The sequence below is a fragment of the Aptenodytes patagonicus genome, chromosome 2, assembly GCF_965638725.1.
Source record: "Aptenodytes patagonicus chromosome 2, bAptPat1.pri.cur, whole genome shotgun sequence".
Lineage (NCBI taxonomy): Eukaryota > Metazoa > Chordata > Aves > Sphenisciformes > Spheniscidae > Aptenodytes > Aptenodytes patagonicus.
The window spans coordinates 74,198,050-74,219,148 of NC_134950.1; the positions used below are offsets into that span (position 1 = coordinate 74,198,050).

General features: G+C 39.9%; 1 protein-coding gene across 3 annotated transcripts in view; it reads left to right on the plus strand.

The window, feature by feature from the left end:
* Positions 1-21,099, plus strand: part of EPB41L4B (erythrocyte membrane protein band 4.1 like 4B) — a 183,852-nt gene that overhangs the window by 131,844 nt on the left and 30,909 nt on the right. For all 3 annotated transcript variants that reach the window (XM_076330226.1, XM_076330227.1, XM_076330228.1), the window contains exons 19-22: positions 1,307-1,374; positions 15,098-15,202; positions 19,577-19,715; positions 20,159-20,236. In XM_076330226.1, the coding sequence (XP_076186341.1) occupies positions 1,307-1,374; positions 15,098-15,202; positions 19,577-19,715; positions 20,159-20,236 (390 nt within the window). The remainder of the gene's footprint in view (positions 1-1,306; positions 1,375-15,097; positions 15,203-19,576; positions 19,716-20,158; positions 20,237-21,099) is intronic.

The following is a 21,099-nucleotide window of genomic DNA, read 5'->3' on the forward strand; positions in this document are numbered from 1 at the left end:
TAATTGCCCATATAGTTAATTGTGTGTATAAGCTGGAACAGTCTGTTCCCCCCATGGCTGATGCTCTGGTGAATAATGACCTGGGAAGTGGCAATGGGGGTTTTGTTCTCTCTGGCACAAGGGGGAAACGAACCTAAAGCTGTCACAACTTGGGCAATTTCCCCAAGCACTGAGCATCCCTACTGATATTTTGTAGTTCATTGCTAAGGTATAGAAGAAACTCAGCTTTGATTTTGTTTCTTTTTCTTGAAGTACCCTCAAATGGAATATATCCATTTGTGTTGAATGGAAGGTCTCACATCAAATTTACAGTATTTTTACATGTCTGTAAAATCCCTTGATTTGGATTTGATGGATTTGAAGGAACCTGTCTCATCCTTTTTGAAGAGGATGAGACTGACAATTTAATTCAATTTGATCTGGACCGATGGCCTCAAATTATTATGGTTCAGATATTGAACACTGAAAAACCACTCTGTTGTAGGACCGTATCAGTTCCCTTCTATCCATTTAGCAGAATGGAAATGTCAGAGCCTGCCAAGTCCATTGCTGATTTGGAGATACTCTTGTGTCTTCAGCCAGTATTTTTTGTAGAGGGGTGCAGTGTTGCGCCGACACTGGCATTTACACATGGATTGTGGAACCCTGCGTCTCAGTTGAAGGGTATAATCTACCAACACCTGCCCGAATTGGGCATTTCCTGGGTAGTGAAGCAATTTTCGTGTAAGTCATTTTGCAATACTAGTATTTTCAACTCTGTAGACAAATGGTATGTGAGAGACAGGACTCTGTAATTTAGCAGAGAGCAGTAGTGGGTGAGATTTTCTGTGAATTGCATGAACAGTATGATTACATGTAGGGGATCCCATTTTTCAATTAATTTTTCAAAGACTGAATGGAAAGTTGTCATCATTATTTTGATTAGACTACATAATATTTATTCTACACCAATTAAAAGAACAACTCAACTACAGTATGTTTGCCTGGGTTGATTTTAATTATTTCTGCTCAAATACTTTCTGGAGGAACCATAAACATCAGCATTCCTTTCTTTCTCCTCCTTTATCCCTATCCAATCTCTTCCTAACACTATTGCTCTGCACATTGTACGTTGTAGCTCATCACAGTGAATCTCAGCTGTAGGAGATGAAAAAAAAAATTACTGTGCCTTCTAAAACTGTGCAGAGTAGGCATTTTGGGTATTGCAGTTTTCTGGGCTGCTTACAGGAATATTTTTTTTAATAAACAGTTGTATTACCCTAAGTGTATGGATGTTGTACTAAACTTTGGCTCTTTCTTTTAACAGGCTGTGAAAGAAGAGACCTCTTTTGTAAATCCCAGTAAGACCTCCAGCCTGCAGGACCCTAATGTAAGGTCTGTTGCTTCTTGTCCGTAGGGAAAACATCAAATAAATGCTTGATATAGCGAAGCATTTTCCAAACTTTATCTCAAACAGGTGTTACAGGTCAGTTTGCTCATCCCCAAGTTGCTGCGTAAAGTTCACCGAGCAATGACCTGAGGAGAAGGTGTCTGTCAGAAGGGTGCTTATTTTATACACATATATCAGATATAGTTGAAGAATTAATAAAATCTCAACTTTAAAAATCAGACCGAGTGTATATACTTAAACAATTGGTAAAAGCTCAAGGTAAAAAATCAGGTCTAGTGACAAACTTAGATAAGCTTATATAAAAATAAGTCAGTTTTCATAACTTGTATCAGAAATGTGCTAGGTGTCCAAACTGGAATATCTTTGTGTTTGTGTTTTTCTGATTTGTGCAAGGTGTTTTTGCAGAAGAAAAGGCATTTGGTATACAGCCTTCAGAAAAATGGGTCATTTGCAGGCAGTAGTGACTCCTTTGGATTGTACTTTTATTCTGTTGATACTGGATAGTAGTCTTTCTTTTTTGGGGAGGCTATCTTGAAGAGGAATATTAATTGTAAACGTTATTTGAATGGCACAGTATGCTGTCTTTTTGCAGGTGATTAGAGAGAAGGTTACAGCATGGGCATTTGGAAATTGCCTGCCTCTATATGTATGGTAGTGCCATCACTTTGGACATCTTTAGTGTCCAAATCTGAGAGGAGAGATTGATGAAAAAAAAAATACGGATTTAAGGCATGGCAATCACATTGGTTGTTAATCAGCTAATTATGCTAGTGTATATGCTATACATATGTTTATGTATATGTAATATACATATGTACTAGAGCACTAGTCATCTCATGATTTTATTTTATAACTTTCTGGTGATGACTTGCAACTGAAAGCAGACATTTAAGCATCTTATAGAAAAGGCTGGATGAGGGGGGTAATGAATTGTGTTTGACAAATTAAATAATTCTGAACTCAAAAGAAACAGTTACAGTTGTGAAAATTTGTCAACCCTTTTTTCAAATGTGTATCTTTCCTATAAGGTGATAAATCAGCAATAGTCTTCAAAAAACATTTCATTCAGAAATTCCTTTCTGATCAGATTGGACTAGCAGAGCTGCTATGTTTGCTTAGGGAACGCAGCTACCTAGAGAAGAACAGTGAGGATGGTTGGCGGTGCTGAGGCAGGAGGAGACATGAGAGGCGATGCTGTTGCTTTCCGTGGCAGTCCCTGGCTTGCCTGCAGTACAGCTGTGATTCCCAGTTCCCCACGTCTCTCATCTCGGGACACCCTGCAGAGCTGTAACTTCTAGCCTGGCAGGCCGTGATTTTCTCATTTGTTTGTCCAAGGGGCTGCAAAGTCTACTTGATGTTTGGAACCACCCACTTTTCTCCTGTGCCATTGCCCTTTTTAGACCTCTGCAAAACTTTCTTAGGACCACTGAGAAAATTCATCACGTATGTTACACAGTGACCTATTTCTTTGTTTAATAGAAATGGGTTTCATGTATTGTCTTTGCCACAACACCCTTTGTTGGGTTGCTGTCACTTCCAGAAGCAGTTCAGGAGGACCTGGTTTGTAAAGCCCTGAGTGATTTGGAACGTGACTGAAGACTTGTTTTCCTTACTCACCTTTGCTGAACTTCTGCATAACATCTGTAGAAAAGCCTTCTATTTCACATTTGTAATAGATTCTCTCCTTCTTCATCATGCTGAGCTGTAAATGAGTTGTGTGCTTTGTGAGGTGAAGTACTATTCAGCATGAGTAAGGATGGCAGCCTGGCTGCAAAGCTAGTTTTACTGTTTTTTTGCACACATCCAAGCTTATAAACTCATAAAAGCCACTTTGGAGTTCTCGGTATGCAGCAGTCTGGTGTATATTTGTCTAATATTTATTTTCATCTGGTTTATGTCAAACATTGTTTCCTCTACAGTCAGTTGTGCCAAATGAAATGGTATTGTTTTATTGCTTTGTGTCTGTGTCCTGGAGGTGCAAATATACAAGTAATCAATGCTCAGGGATAGACCAATTTTAACAGCCTGCATTCATCACTCAGAAAATAATGCAAAATAAATTCAGTGTCTAACCAATTCTCTTTCTCCTTCAAGTGGCTTCCCTTTCTGCAGGCACATATGCACCCTTGCAGACAGCCAGCACGTGACCTATTTGCCAATAACATCCTCTATAACCTCTATTTTGTGGACTTGGATGGACACAAATGAGCCTTTGCTCTACTAGGAATTGCATATGAGTAGAGTCAAGAGTTAGTTCATACTGGTCAGACAAGTCACCTGGGAGTTTTTCTCTTCTTTAGTTGAGAAATACACAAGTGTCCTTTGTGAAAAAGCCCTCCCCATGGAATATGATTTTTATTCCTTCAAGTACCCATGCAGACATTCCTGTAGACAACACCTGTGTGAATGTTTGAGGAATGCTAGTTTGCTGAAATATCTTGCCAGTTGAAACCAGTATCTGTCACAGCTATTTAACAATACTCCACTCTTTTCATGCAAGGGATTTAAAGCAGGGACAGTGACTTCATATATTTGATTACTGATGACGGTACAATGCACTAGCAAAGCGCTCTATTTTTTCCAGACCCAAGACACTGGGAAATGTGTTCAGGCTAGCTAGGAAGCAAACACATGCAGTTTTGATTGTTAACTGAAGCATGAATTGTTTATACAAATAGGGAAATAGAAGGTGAGGAAGGAGGGCAGTAGTGCTTGTTTGATTAAAGGACTGTGCTCTCTTTGCTACCATTTTGTCTGCTCGTCCATTGCCACTCTGAAGATTACACTTCTAATGAATTAACTGCTTGGATATGGCCTGTAGTCCCCCTGAGCAATTATTTTAGCATCTGCCACGGCAGACTCAATTTGTCTAACAATTGCTATAGCTCTTCGTAGAATTAGTTCTGGTTCAACTGGTAATTACTCATATGTATGTGTGGTATAGCCACTTTTTCTACAAGCAAGTCTCCAGTCATTTTCTTGGGCATGGCCTCAGAATGGTGTATAATGTTGTGTTTATACAAAGTCATCACGTATCAGTCAATTTATTCACCTGTTTTCTGTGTCTGTTGGCAAACTGCGGATCCTTCTATATCTAAGTCATTTTAAATATGGGGAAAAAACCCACAGCTGAAGCTGAAATTGCATGATTTTGTCAGCTTTCAGGAGGGGAAAACCTGTGAAATTTGCTCTGTCATTTGGTGCACAGGCTGGAAGTGCACAGTTTGTCTCCTGGTCTTCCTATTAATAGCTAACCTGTACACGTCAGATTAAGCTGCAGGTGGATGTGGGACCACAGAAGAGTACAGTCCTCTCTCCTTCCTGCTTTTGGAGAGCAATGCTGTGTGTCTCTATAGTTTTACCTCCTCTGGATAGGATTTTTTTCTCCCAGACTGTTTTAAGTGCTGGTTCCCACATTCAGTGAGGAAAAAGCTGGTGACTCAGTCAGCCCAATACGTGCTGCGGTGTCCTAGCTTACACTCTCCTTATTCTTCAGTTAAGACTGATACAGCACACTATGAACTGGGACACAGTCATACATTCCCCTTGCTGACCCTGCTGCTTTGCTGATAACCCCTAGCAGAGCAGCAGATCTGGACAGTGGCAGTAGGGAAGTTGTGTGGTTACCTCAGCTGGATCCATCCAGGCTGCACATGATGGAGCTCTCAGCTGAACAAAGTCAAATGAGAGCAACTAATAGGAGGGGAATTTCAAAAGCAGGTTAAGGAGAGCCGTGAGTTATCTTTATAAGGCACAGAAGTCCCACCAAGAAGAGTTCGACATGTCTTTACTACAGCTCTGTTGTAACAGACTTGAAAGCACACACATTTTCATCAACATCCAAGTAATACATACAGAGAAGTACAGCCCAGCTATATTGCTGGGGCATAAGCATTTTGGACAAGGCAAAACATAATACTGGTTTATGAAAGAAAAAATACCTGAAAAAATGTGTTATTTATGTATTTGTGTTATTTTGCTTTTTATACTGCCTGTATCAAATCAAGAAGGGATACAGTTAGTTTGCAGTTACCACCTTGCATAGCAAGGCATGCTTTGTTAAGGCATGTAGTAAAAATGTGTGTGTGAACATTGGTCTAGTTTGGAATTTGCAATGCCAGTCATTTTGCAATGATTTTTAACAGTACTTCTTTTGGGATGTAGGGCCCAAGTCTGCAAGGGAGGCAGTGATCATGCCAGCCCGTTTTATGACCAACAAGAGGAATTCATCTTCCACTAGAGCTAGAAAAGCCTTTCTAACAGAACATTTTCTCTAGTGTTGTTAGAGGAGGACCTGTCATGGTGCTGAATGGGCCAGAAGGGATTATGAGGAAGTAAGAGAGGTATTTCCCTGTCTGTTAGAAACTTCCTTACACCCAGGTATCTAACCCGGTCTCCAGATAGAAGTGTCGAGGGAGAAGTGTTCAGGAAGAATTTGCTGATTAGATGTCTAATTTAATTCAGGTTTGAGATTGCTGCACGTTCTTCTGTATAGTTTTGGTAAGGCTCTCATCACCTGCCTCCAACTGGGATTTTTTTATTTGATTCTTTTAGCCTTGAGAGACTGGGGTTCAGGCTGACTGCCAGAACATTTGTATAATGAAGGAGGTATAAAATATTGTCGGAAATATAAACATGAAAATTGTAGTCACCCAATTTCTTATCACCTCTGGTCACACTCTCCTGTTGATCAGAGGCCCAGCCCATCTAGTGATCAGGGATGCAGAGATTTCTCTCCTGCAGCTTATCAAGTGAATGTGAATCACATAGTCACTTCTTCACCTTTTTATAAACCTCACCCGTTTCTTAGTAAAGGGATGGGCTGCTAGAAAGATAAGCTCTTGAACTTTCTTTCCAGAAATTTCCCACCTAATTGCCAGCCTGCTTCCTTCATTAAATGTAATAAATATATGGCTAACCACAGAACCCCATCAAGAGAATTCCTTCCATTATTCCTCTCCTTATTCAAAGCTTTGTCAGACAGAAGCACCATCTGTACAATTTCCCCAATGCCTATACACAAAGCTCTCCTGAAAACTCTTTGAAGTATCTGTTGTCTCTCTGGCTATGACCACCTGGGTAAGCCTATAGTGTGTCTATGTGGGTGCATGTGCGCACAGATTCACGCACACACAGTTTGGCAATATTTAACATAAAGGTCTACACATTTGTTATTTTGTTCTCTTCTTCAAATATGGCTGAGTGTAATCCCTTGTATAACTCTGCTGCACTGGCTTCAGGAATTCCACTTTGTGAAGAATTAGACCAAATTAGTACAGATGTCAGGAATTGCTAATACTTTGGAACCAAACAAAATACTGGTCATCCTCAGGCATAGCCTGTTTGCCAAGTCAAACTTTCATCGTGGGACAAGTCAGACAGTGGAAATGTTAGCAAAAATGCCTAAAGTTAAAGAAAGTTTGGAAAGCAACTGAAATAAAATTTGTAAGACAGGAATTATCTGGCAATTATTGGGATTTGCTGATAATGTACTGTTTTCTTCATGCAATTGGAACTCAGGAAAGTTTAGACATGATACATGTCTGATGCAGCTGATCTGGCTAATGGTGTTCAAGAGTTGGTACATGTAAACACTAACACCTTCGTTGGCTAAATGTTAGTCTTCATTTTGTGAGCTGTTTACTGTTACACACACAAGACTATCCAGTAGTTAAAATAGATACACTCTTCTGAGTTTATGTTTTAGAAAATTGAAATAGTAATTGACATTGTTTCTGAGAAATTTTAGTTGTTTATCGTAGAATTATAGAACTGTTGATTGGAAGGGACATCTGGAGGTCAACTAGTCCAGCCTCCTGCTCAAAGCAGGATTGTCACCAACACTAGATCAGGTCAGCCATGGCTTTGTCTAGCTGAATTTTGAAAACCTCCAAAGATGGAGATTATACAGCCTCTTATGCAAAATACTGATCAAATGTGTAAATGCAAGTTCCTGCATTTCTGAGGCAGGTGCCCAAGTGTTGTCAGTCAAGAGCCCTCTTCAACTGAAGCCCTCAAGTTGGCTGGTCAGTTATTACTGTTCTTGTCGCTGTTGCCACTTGCTGCTGTGCACCATGTGGTACATTTATGGACTGCAATATTTATTTTCCCTTATAACATGCTTTTGGGTTGCTACCAACTTTGGCATGCTTTACATCCCACGTGGTTCAGGATTTGTCTGCGGATTTCTTTCTGTTTAGACCAACTGCTGCATCACCCTTTGTTGATCCTTGTTATCCAAATTATCTCATCTTTCATAGGATTGCAAATAGCAATATTCTTATGTGGGAGTAGGTATAAGCACCAGCTGGTGCTTTGTGCATTCATTTATTCTAATTTTCTTTGTAAATCTTCCCATCCAAAACCAAATTACGCTATTACATTAAGCCTAATTACATTAGGAGCTGCTCCACACGTAATGTAAAATTAAATGTTATCGCACAGAGCTCGATGATGCTGCACACCAGAAAAGAAGGGTGGAAAATATTAAATTATATCAAGTTATACAGGGTACAGATGAATCAGGAGAAGTAATCACAGGCACTCTTCTGAATGCCCAATGCAGAGTAAGCTTTATTCATACAGATTGTCAGAATCTGATTCCCCTGCTGTGGCTCGTGCATCTGCTGTACACTAGGCTTTGAGTTTGGCTGCCTTTCAATTTATGTGAATATGTCCTACACCTTTTCTGACCGAAGTGATGATACTTCTTACATATAACTTTCGTGTATCATCAAGGGAAGAGTGTCACTCAAAGTAATGTCTGCATTCTTGTGCTTTTCCCTTTCCTTTCTCACCTGCACAGACTATATTAACATTTGAATTACCATCTCTTGGTATCTGAGCTAACATCCTGCTGAAGTACCTGGTGCAGTGGTGCAGTGTGAATCTGAACCAGTTTTTTCAGAGAACTTTGGCTCTCTGCAGGTGCTCTCAGGATGTGACCATATGAGCAAGGTGCAAAGCACACTGATGTTTGCCTAATCTGTACACATTTTGAATCTGGAACTAACACCTCGGTATCTGTCTTTATACATACACTTCCAGTGAATGTCATGGTAGCTTTCCAACAGCATATAGGCTTGTGCACAGGGAGTTTGTTCTAGCTTATCCAACAATATGTACTCTGTGCACTGACTTTTTCTATCAGTGACACTGACTTAGGACTCTTTGGAATCATAAGTCAAGGCAACATTTTTTTAAGAAAAAAAAAAACAAGTTTCCTTTTTTGTAAGGAAAGCTAGGGTTCTGGAGTGGTAGTAGCGTTCTCAGAGAAGTGGAATTTATTGTACACCTGCTTATCAGCTGCTCAAGATTTCAAGGCACATGAACTGATTTTTATTTAGAAATTTCGATTGATAGAGACGGCTGTGGGCCCACAAACCTCTCTTGGATGCTGCATCTGACAGCAGTTCTTACAAAGATTGCAAACTGACACCAGGTCTTCAAGTCTGGGGCCTTAGCCACGGACAGTTTCTAGGTAGGTAGTTTCTAAGCATCATGGAGCTGAAGTTTTGGACCAGGCATCCAGCAAGAGCTGTGGTAGGAGATCTCCACGTTGACATTTGGAGGCTAAGAAACAGCTTGTTTCCTCAAGTCAAAGACTTCAGTTCCCTAGAAAAACAGACATATACAAAAGAACTTTTAGGCAGGTCAGAATTGAAGCTGATCAAAAATTACGTGCTTGGTTTTACCTGACGTGAACTTTGGTGAATCCAAGCAGGTTGTGTTTTCTTAGAATCAGAATGGACTTAACTCTATGAGGCAGGCTCTGAAACAACATTTAAATATCTCCTTCTAAACATATTGTGAAATATTCTAGGAAAACTAAAAACATTGTCTATGTTGACTTCTTCCTAACAAATATTAATTGCTTTTAGAAAGCTGCTTTTTCATTCAATCTTCATCCTCAAAAATAAGAAACATTCATTCTCCAACCGAAAAATTTCAACCAGCGTTTCCAAAAACAAGGTGAATAGTTAAGTACACATCAGCCTGGCCTCAATCCGGTGGACATGTTAATGGATCTGCTACTCTGGCTTTTTACAGGAACCTCACCCAGTAATTTCTGCATCAAAGTCATAACTTCAAGCTGAACTCTTGCATACCCTTTGCATGCCTGTCTGCATTAAAGATTGCAGATAGGACACCTAGGTATGTTCTTTGACTTCATTCCAAGTATTAAAGACCTCTTTGACCTGTTGCCTGAAGTCAGATGCTGATGAATTGTTTGTAATTGTATTCTTAATCTCCGAACTACAGAGAAAGGAGCAGTACTCAGACCTTTCAGATGAGGTTAAGTTGATGAAATACCCCACCTGAGGTGCATTTCTTTGGCCGTGTCCCTTAAACTGCACCTAGGCTCTTTGGAAACCACAGCATTTATAATGGCTGTCCTGATTGCTGTATGGAGAGGTAGGATTTGTAGCTCAGTTTGACCTTAGATACTGGGTGTTCACGTGCAACATTACTCTGAGCTGGGGGAAAAAAACAGTTTCTGTATCATCATTTCTATCTGTTGGACCACAGGAGCATCACATCTTCATCTAGACTGCAGACACATTTTCACTACAAGGACAAGGGAGGGGAGGGAATTTTTTCCTTTAAAAGGAACAGAACTCAAGTGAGGAGGATAAGGAAACCCCACAAGCTGTTTTTGGATTTGGCTGTTGCTCTGTAGCAAGGAGATTTGTTGTACATCTGCAATCTGTATTAAAAAAAAAAAAAAGGAAAAAAGAAGAAAAAATCTTTATTTGGAAAGTTTGATGCTGGCAATAGCTTTCAAATGTCCAAATAATGTTTTGGAGAGCTAACCTGTCTTCTGAGAAAAGCTACCTTATCAGAGTGAAAAAGCACACATTATTGTTTCTTAACTTCAGATGGCCATAACTTTGGAAAATAAATAAGTGTGAAACCCTTAGAGCACAGACTGAGAAAAGATTTGCATGTTTGCGTGCGTTTGCTTATCTTGTTAGGCTGTGTCTTCAATACACAAGAGAACACATCTATCGAGTATTTTTCCTCTTTCCTTTCTTCCTTGCTTTTCCTTCCCAAGATTTTCCTACCATATTCCCACTCAAAGGGAGTTCTGAAGCTAAAAATCAGCCACTGGGTTGTTGGTTTTTTTTTTTTTTCCATGAGTCAGCACCTGAAGGCAGGTCAACCTTCATGCAGATGGCTGTATCCTTGTAAATCATGGAGCTTTTAGCCTCTACCTCTTGGCCTTAGTCTGGGAGGATGGAGAGAGAGAGAGATTGTTCCAGATGGCAAAAAAGACACAAACAGAAGCAAAGACGATAAAACCTGTTAAAGACAAACGCAGAAAGCAAGTTCCCCCAGCGGGCTTTGGTGGCTTTAAAATTCTGAACTGGATTCTCCAGGGAAAAAGAATTTATTTTATCCCTTTCAGCTTACTAGGTGCACAATCATTTGCTACCACACGGCTCACTTGCCATGTTTCAAACAAGTACGGAGGTCTGCCCGGAGCCAGCTTAGCAGGGGTGGTGCAGGCAGCAGCGTAGCCCCAGCCCTGCGAACTAGTCTCCCCATTACGGCTGAGCCAGAGCGGCATGAGACCCCCCGAGTCCCTCAGCACGAGCACCTACATCATGTCCCCAAGGAAGATTCAAGCTAAATCAGTGGATATCTGTGGCCACTTGAAATGTTCCACAGTGTATGTTTTTTGTGAGCAGTTTTGGTTTCGGTAGCCCTGTTGGCTGCTACTCTGCGAACAAAATGAATTTCTTGGTTTTGGGGGGGATCTCTCTCTAGGACTTGTTTATATTTCTGTGCAGGCTTGTGAAACGGGCTGAAGCTGGTTCAGCAGAGCGTGCTGGGTCTCTCAGTGCACAGGCAGTTTCTGACGACCTGCCACTGCCTGCTGACACTTGTGGTTGTTATTGTCATTCTCACCAGGAAGTGACAGATTTTTATGTAAGGTGCCAGGTCATTAGGTAACTCTGTCTTGGTTCAGTACCTTCATTTTTATGCTGTGGTGGCTGGATACTGTTACAGGAAAAAGGTTTCTTATGAATTAATGATATTGAAACAGAACCTTACAAAGGAACACTGCACAACTGCACGTTTTCTTTTTCTTTTTTTTTTTAAGTCTGAGTCCTGCTGATCCTTCAACACTTCAGGTTTTGTTCAAGCTCACATAAGTTACTACATGTAGGACTATAAACTACAAATGGTGATATCTTCACCTAATGACTCTATTGAAATAGCCAAAATAATTACAAGGTTTTTATTCATGCATCATATCTTTCCATATAAGATAATATATTCTGGCTGTAGAATTCAAAAGATAGCAATAGAAGTTATTCTGCTTTATAGTTGCTCCTTTTTCAGGAATATCAATGAGATCATTCTTAAGAGTTTGTGTGATATTAAAAGCCTGCCATTTTTAAAACACAGATCAGGCTCTGAGTTGATCAAGCTGAGCACTTCTTGCATCTGGTTGCTGAAGTGAGAGTAGCAACAGTTTTGAGCATGTTCAGACTGAGGAGGAGTGTTTGGAGATGAAACAGGAGCTGTCACAGATTTTTTAGGCTGGTGTGGAAAGAGCTAACCTAGCAAGGTTTTAATGAGGGCAAAAATCCAGCTCTGCAGTTGGTAGGACTAGTCTAACATTTCATCTCGTGCTTATGGTAGACTGGATTCTGTCAGCCTCTTCGGGTGGAGGCATTGCCACTGCTCCTTTTCATTCAGAGGCAGCTTCAGTTTACACCCTAGATAACCTGCAGCTTCTCGAAATGTGCAATTAAATAGTGCTTGTGTCTCTCCCAGAGGCCTGATAAATATCAGAAGATAGTCACTGTATCCAGCCTTTAACAAAAACGATGGCAAAATTTTATAATAAAGGGAAAGAAGTTTCTGCTCTAAAAATTGTATTGCTTTTGCAAAATAAGTGAGTGGGATACTTTACTGGCATGATACAAAATACGAGTAAACTTTATCTGAGCAGTTACAATCACTGAAATAGGAGTGGGTGTGTCTGGTGGTACTGTATCTTGGCTTTTTTTTATACTGTTCACTTGAAAATTTGCAGCATTCAAAGGAAGATAATAAGTTTTTCATCTATTTGTTGGGTTAGAGAGTAGGTCCTGTTTGGTTCTGTCATGGTCTAGCACAGGTTCTCGAACACTTTTAATTACAGTTGAGTGAAATTTTTCATGTGAAACTTTTTTCAAGATGAATTCAGACTTAGAACTTTAAAACATTTCATATATACAAATCAGTTTCATAACTTGCTTTGAAATCATTATAAACTGCTTTAGTTACAAAATTGCACAATATCTTTTCAAATAAAAATTTCATTTGGGCAATTGAAATAACTGCTTCGAAAGTCCCACCTCCTCCCCTTTTTTAAATTTGCAAACCATGAGAATCAAAAGGAGATATACAGGCTTTGTAAAATGAAACTTTTTAAAGGAACAAAAATTATAATTTCAAATTTTCCTTTGTGTGAAAATATCCGATTTATTCTCATTACAGATTATAATGTTGTCTTGAGAAATTTGAAGTAGCCATGAACTGGAAATAGGTTTGTTACCAGCTTTGCTCTTCCACACTGTGCTGTTTCCTGAGCCCCTTGATAGTATTAGTGCATTGCTTATTATCTTTTTGAGCAAACATTTTTCAACTCAGGTGTAGTTGATACCATTATTTTTGTTCCCTCTTTCACTGGGTTGATGAAAAGGTTTAAAACTTGTAACTACTGTCATAGAAAGGTGTTGGAGAATTGTGGGGACTGCTCATTCAGAGCAAGAATTTCAGCTAATGTATTTCAGAAGGCTTGAGCTGGAAATAATGGCATTACACACATTCACACCCCTTGAGGATTTGACCATCAGATCCAGTCGTTAAACAGGTCTTAACATATTTATCCTGCTTATGTCAGAATTTGAATTGAAAATTGCTTTGGGTAAATTGAACTAGTCATTTTTTTCACTTGTCAAAAGATACCTTTGGTTTAGCACAAGGTGTCTAAAAAAAGAATAGCTAGAGCAGTCATCCACTCTGAAGACTGACTTGATGAAAATGACACTGGGGGCTTCCATTGTGACGTTGATTCACAAATTTCCAGGTCAGACATACTGACTTCAATGTTAAAACAAGATAGTTTGGGCTTTTTTCTTCCCTTATCCTCCCCTTATTTTGCCAGCCTAAGAAACTCAGCAAAAGGTCTGAAAATCTGGCTGGATTGTTCTGCATTAATCTCATTGCAAATCTGAGATATAAATGACTGACCCTGAAATTGGAATTTGGGAAGGGGCAAGATAGGAATCTTGCTGCTATCTGTACTGACTTCTTGAAATTAATGGGATCAAAAAGCAGAACAAAAATCGACAAAAGTTGTTCTGTGAGAAGTAGAACTAGTAGAGTTGGGTTTATGATTTATGTATGTCCTTGGTACTCTCCTACTTCCCATTCCTCCATCTTACGCTCTGTGGCCTTCCCAAAGACTGAAAAACACATAGGAAACCTGAAGATATAATCTGAAGGCTATGCCATCCCAGTTCTGTTGTAGCTGGACAGCAGGTTCAGAAGTTATCAGAGAGAGTTAATGAAGCTTAAACTCCCAGGGGCATCAGAGGGAACTGCAACCGTGAAGATTAAATATGCTTACCTTATTACGGCTTTAGAAGACTAATACAATGCAAGTAGACTTGAAAAATTCAACCCGAATTTATAGTATTAGAGACAAGATTGTGCCACTTCTGCCAGTTGTGGAATGTACCTCAGTGTATGAGCAGTCCCGCCAGCAATCAGTAGGGCTGCTGAAGTACTAACTTAGTATCTGACTTCAGATTAGATGGCAGAATACCATTTCATAAATTATTAATCAAGACTTTCAAATTACTCCTTTAATGTTTGGCATATTTGTTATGCTTATAGCATTTCTACTACACATATGATGTATTTAATCATAATGCGTTGCTTCAAAGATAAGTAGTATTTAAGATAATTCATGTGTCTTCATGCCACTCAAGCTCACGGGTGAAAGGGTTTCCTCCCAAGATCATGAAGGTCTTGTATTTAGTATTTATGCTATTTGTATTCAAGCCTTAACTAACTCTACTGATAAATGGTTGAAGGGAAGATCGTTTTATGTGGGTCTCCTCATTCCCGTTTCTATCCTTTGCTGGAGGTCTGCAGGTGTATTTCACATTCATGAGCATCTGAAACATGTCTGAATTTTGCTTTTTTCCTAGCAAGTATCCTTTTCTTGGATCAAATCCATTAGTTCATTTCCCTTGAGCTGCTCTTTCAAATGCAGAAGGATAATGATTAATTTCAGGTAAAAACTATTTTAAGCAGAACAGGTTTCACAATTCATAAAACAATTTTTGTTAAAGGTATTTTTTGTAAAAATATTTCTGACATGACTGAATTGCTGGGCTGTTATTAAAATGTTGTATTTTGGAAACAGTGACACTTCCACATGGTCTCTTACATAGGCTCTGTATTTGTAATCAGTTGCTGCTTTTATAAATGGTATGCAATGCACAGGAGAGTGAGTTGGCACATCCTTTTCTGTTCATGCACACTGGCCTGTGGACTATAAATGGAACAAAAGGATGAACTTCGATGGGCACTTGCCACTTTGCAAGATAAATACGTGTTGATGAGTTAGAACTTTGTTGATATGCCTGAAGTAGCTTAAATAGACTGTGCCACATATATTTTTCTTGTTATTTTTAGAAGTCCAGCTCCAGTGCGACCTGAAACCACGCCATCAACTGGCCCTACAGAAAAGCAGGAGATTAAAGTTTCTCGTGTGAGGAAGTTAACGAGGCAGTACAGTTTGTGAGTAACGAATAGCACTATCTTTATGGTTTTGCCTACTGCAGCTGAACATGAAGGGGGATGCTAATTACTGCTCTAGCTATGCCTTCTGAAAGGCATGAGTGCAATTACATGATAATGATCTTATACTGATACCATTCCTTTCATCACTGAGAATCTTTAAGCTTTTAATACAGAATGAATTTGCCGTCCCTATGCAGTTGCTAACCCTCAGGATTGCAGGCTTTCTGCCTTTTTCTGAGCTTATAGATTAGGAATTAAAAGCCTCTTTTCTACAGGAAATGTCAAAGACCTGGTGTGAGCTGGAGCAAGCTGCTCTGTCTGCTTCATTAAAACTCTGTTTGCAAAATGAGGAAAACAGTCCTTAGTTGTTGGGTGGCCAAGCTGTGCTGTCAGCCATTCCCTCTCAGAAAGTGCACCTTCCCTCTCTCTCTCTGATTTTGTCACATGCAGAAATTGCTAAGCCCACTACAGCTACCACCAGCAAAGTTAGGTCTTAGTCCTGGCAAGAGTGATCTGTGCCTATAGGGCTTTGGCATCCCATTTACACCTAATTCATCCGATTTGAGAGTCTCTGGAGATGTGAGGTACTGAATAGATGTGGAAATCAGTTTGTTGATTTCTCCTTCATATGAAAGGACAGACAAGGCCGCCAGAAAGTAGGGAAGAAAAGGGACAATGTCAGCATAAACTTTTTAGTACAAGAACACCAATGCCATAATGAAGAAAAAAATATGTATGCTTTCTACATGAATGGCAACTGTTAGTCCCTCCAGCAATTTAACATTCTAGTGCCACTAAATATATAGCAACATTAGCAAAAGTTTTCCTTCTCTCCAAAAGGATTCTAATAAATATCAATATGTAGTTATTTTCTGTCTCACTATTAAGAACACTGGCTTTTGTTATAGGAAAAAAGTAACAATCTACATCACCAAAACTGAAAAATTATTTAGGAGAAGAAACAGAAGAATGAATCAAATTGAAACGAGGAGAAAAATGAGCAATTAACCAACTTGGTATTTGTCCAAGAGACCAAGGCTGACATATGGGAACACACAGCCACAGCTTGGTCAGCAGGCCACATAACGTGATCTCTTTTACTATGATACATCAACCAGTATGGTTTGAAAATGAGACAGGAGATGGGAATTGACAACTCAAGCTGGGAAGAGAACCGAGGTTCCCTTACTGCTCTCTAATCCTGAAGGTAATCTGTGACAGGGAACTTGGCAGCGTTTGGTAGGAGCAGTTTCCCAAGGCCTGAATGAAGCCTGCTCATTCACTCTGCCCAGCATAGCTCAGACGGCAGTGCACTTTTCCTGAACGAGATGCCACTTCTACTACATCTTTTTCTACAAGCCAGGGGAAGGAATTCTCCTACATATTTCAAGATGCATGTGATTTTTCAGATTTTTATATAATGCAGGGATTTGTAGAAAGCAGTCAGCAAAGGAAAAGGCAGTGACAGTGAGAGGACCAATTATTTGATGCTCTTCATATGGCAGGTAACGAACAAGACGCGGTGGCTGATCCTATTCTTTGAGCACACTGATGTGTAAAGACAGGCAAGAAATTCATGTCCTATTGCAGGTATAGTCACAGCTTTTGTACACAGACTTGGAAAAGTTTTTGATTTAAGTTTTAACCTAAACAGGTTGTTAAACCTGGTCCTCAAATACTGTTACATGGCAAACAAAGAGAACAGGGTTATGCTGTGTAGACAATTTTGATGTAAGGGTACCTTGGTGATGTTATGTATGCAGAAGCAGAAAATTTCCCATGGGACCATCAAAGTAAGGTAGTAGGATAAGTTGGTGTTGAAGATAGCAAGGCTAGTAAGAAATCAGTTTTTAAGAATCTGGGTGAAAAAATTGCTCTAGGGTAGGTTAGGGCTGGAGAGGGTGTGTTTACCAATAAATAGAAGGTGACAACCAATAGGTACCAGGTATAGGTACTAGGACATAGAATAACGAAAATAGGTACCTCAAGGGTCATCCCTCAAGCAGAATCGGCTATTCCTAGATCATTCTTGTCTGAGAAAGTGTTTAGCCAACTTGTTCTTAAAGGGCAAAGAGAAAATCTTTGGGCCAGAGACTGAGCACCTACCTTTTCTGCATGTGAACAGTCAGGCAGTCCCCCAGAGCTGCTGAGCACCTGCAGAATGCATGGCCCCACACCTGAGAATGGCACTGAGGAAAGGAGGAGAGGGTAAATGAAAATGAGTGAGAGGTTGTCCTAGAGAGAAGGGAAAGGATGCCGGGGGCACGGGGAGTAATGGTACCGCAGAGAATTCAGTAGTGTCTGGGAAGAACAGAACTCAGGAATACAAGAGCTGAAGTGACGAATAGTGCAGTGGGAGGCAAGTGGAATGGAAAGGAGACTAGAGGCAGGGTTATGCGGTGGAAAAGGCAATGGTGTTATCACACAAATAGAGACAAGCAACATTTAAACACTATATTTAAAAAAAAAATAGTTATGTATTCAGGAGTGAATTCTCAATTTTTGGTTGGTGAGTTTTTGAGGAACCAGTTTTGAGCACGTCTTGCCCCCACGTGGATTTTCAGTTGTCCAGTGTTAGGCATGAGGAACAGCACCTCAAGTACACATAAACACATCTAACCACAGGTTTCACCTATGCTATGGCCATGTGTAGGGCTGAAGACTCCACAGTTAAAAATATGGGCCGTAGTTGGTTTTTGTTCCTGTAGACCTAAATTCTATTCAATTTAAATTATCTTGTGTCTGGACTGCTAATATGGGAAATGCAAAGAAATAGTGAAGAAGTATTGTGAAAGGAATACAGTGAAGAAGGCCAATTCTCAGACTTGTAGCTTGCATGCTAATAGCTCGATGACTGATAAGACTGGACCCTAACCCTTAGCTTTGGTTCCCGGACACTAAGAAGCCTTTCTGAACTGGCAAGTTCTCGACAATTTTCCACTTCCTTGTATGCAACAGAGCAGCTTTACCCAGCAAGGATGGGGAGGGTGCCAGTGTATTCCTGCTGAGAGTGAAGAGCAAGGACTGAGAAAATGTCAGCTACCCGTTTCTGAAAGAGAGGTTAACTAGGTCAACAGCCCAGCTCTGGCTTGTTGCATTAATAAAACATCTATTGAACAGGTCCAAAAGATTTTGCATTTTCTTTCCAGCATAAAAACGCTGTATTGTACATGCTCTGGTGCTAAATTCTATCCTTACCCAGAAGAAATAAAAAATGAAGCATGGAAAAGATAACATTAATCAACATAGCTTTATATCATAATAACAAAACATTGCTATCACCCAAACAACCCACCATAAGTCTGTGTACCCTGTACGTCATGTAGTTTTGAAGTACTGCGTTGCCCAGGCATGCTGCCTTCAAGTAGCACTAAACCAAGTACAGTTCCGTTCTGGAAGTGTCTGTCAAACTGGCATGGCAGGCATCTGTGCACTGTGACTACCTAATTGGTAGTTAAAACTGGTGCCATTTTATGAGCAGAAACCATTTTTCTCATCATTTTTCCATGTGCTTTAAACTGTCAAGCTGTAGTCTTTCCTTTTCACACATCATTCCCAGTAATAAAGGTTCTGTAGGCTAAATTGTGACTCTGTTTACCTCGGTGCAATTGCGATTAGCAATTGGAAACATCCTGACTCAGGGCTGACTGATCCCAATGATTTGTAGCCAATGGGGCTCTACAAAAGTAAATGAAGGTATAATATCTCTACTGGCTTTCATTTAGTGGTGACAGTAGGTGAGATGGGAAGAGCTCAGCTTGACGGCCTAGAGCCCAAGGGAAGCATGCAACCTGGTTTTAAATAAAATGTTTTCTGTGTAAACAGAATAAATGGGACAGGAAAAAGATACCCTCACAAGAATGTTTCTAAAGAGCTCCTTTTTGGAGTCGATCAAAGTCCTTTAAAAACAGTTTGAAAACAATAGCACAGACTAGCTGCATAATGGGTGTCAAATCTCCTGTTGGTCTAAAGCCAATGAAGCGGTCGGTCCCATGGATGGATCTAACCAGATCTGTTCTTCTCAATACAGCCAGCCGCCGTAGAAAAGAATAAACATTAGAGTAATATCACATCAGTTCATTTATTCATATATACTTACTCCATAGAAACACTACTTGCACATCATACCCATAAGATTTCCATTTGCAGATGAGAGTTACCTCGCCAATCGACTTTTGAGGAATCTTTAAAGCTTAAAAAATCTAATTTACTTGAAAAGTTAGCTGTATTACAGATGGAAGAGTAAACAGAACTTCACTCCAAAGCACTACAGCTGACATACAGGTTTCCAGTGCCTCCTCCAGCACAAGTATGGTCAAAGTCCGGTGACATTTTCTAATGAGAAGATCTGTCTGCTTTTATCAACCGCAGTGATGAAGATGACCTTCCTCCAGCACTAGCAGCAGCAGCAGCGGCATCAACACCTGTGTCTTCAGCATCTCCCGGGTCACAGAAAACGTGTACACCACAGACATCAGAAGGACAAACACAGGTTTCGCCTGGTGGCAAGGTAATATGCAAAGAGATGAGCTTATGTCAGTTCAGAGGGTATTCAGGAAGGGTGGGAGGGAGTTGTAGATAACATGTTTTCCTTAGATGGAGTGATTCTACATTTAGGAGTAGTTTTTAATGCAGAGTTGTAGTAATATGTTTAACCTGTTGCGTAAGGAAATACTTAGAGCCTGCTCCAAGACCCAATTAAAATCAGTAATAGTTTTTCATCAACATTAGGGGGCAGTGGGTCAGGATTAAATTAATATTTACCTTGATTTCAAAGGTGCATAATTTTGTTGCCTGTCTTTCCTGAGTAGCCATACTTAAAAAACACGGTGTGAAATTGGAAATCCATTTGGCAATCTATGCTTTACGGAATTAAGAAAAAACAAAAACAACTAACAGAATTACAGCAATTAAATGTTTTTTTTCAATGCTGGGTTTCTTTTTTGCCTTTAGAGTTCCACAGATGCTGGAAGTACATTTGCTTTGGAGCCAGGTGACCTCCTGATGGATTTCACAGAGGCCACACCTATGGTAAATAGTTTCAGTTTGCAACCAGGAAAATGTAAAAGTTTTCAATAATTTGTCTGCAGCTAAAACGAATGGGATACTATGCAGCATGTTGGATAGTGCACAGGAATAAAGTAAGTTTCCTTGATATTCGGTGATCCTGAGCATCCGTCAAACTCGGCTCAGCATCTCTGAAAATCAGTCCACATCAACAAATTATGGCTGAGCTTTTGAATGTGATACTTTATTGTTGGATGACTTCTTGTTTCTCTCTCCTACCTGGGCATCTTTATACCTTGCTGCACTGGTTTCACGAGCTTCTTTGTCCATTTAACATAGATTCCTAATGTGATCATAGATTTGCTTTTGGGATTTGTCTGGAAAGTCCCCCTTTTCCTCACAAGTTTTGCTCAGACCTTACCCAATAGCCAATCCAAAGATGTGTACCTGCACTTTCATGTTTCATTAGCAGAGTGCTTTGCTTCACTTTAAGGCAGAATAGTCTATAATGTGTTGGTTATTAACTTCTTTTTTTAGAGGTATGTGATTTGCATTTTTGCTTAAAAGCCAAGGAGAGATGCTGGTCCCACTGAAGTCAAAATGCCTCTTGACTTCAGTGATCTCGGGCTTTCTCCTCATATTCCCAGCAGATTACTTGAAGGATCACAGTATGATCCTTCACTTTCTCCAAGTCATCCTGCATTGCAAAGAGCTGTAATGCCAGATAGCTCCTCTGCTGTCCAAAGCCATTTTTGCTGTCTTCTAGAAACCGTGTTTAAAGCATATAAAAAGCATGACGGGGCAGTACTATGTTTTTGGCATAAACATTTTTGTATTAAAGTACTTCTGTTCTGGGCATTGCTTTCACTACATGGTTAGGTCCTTGT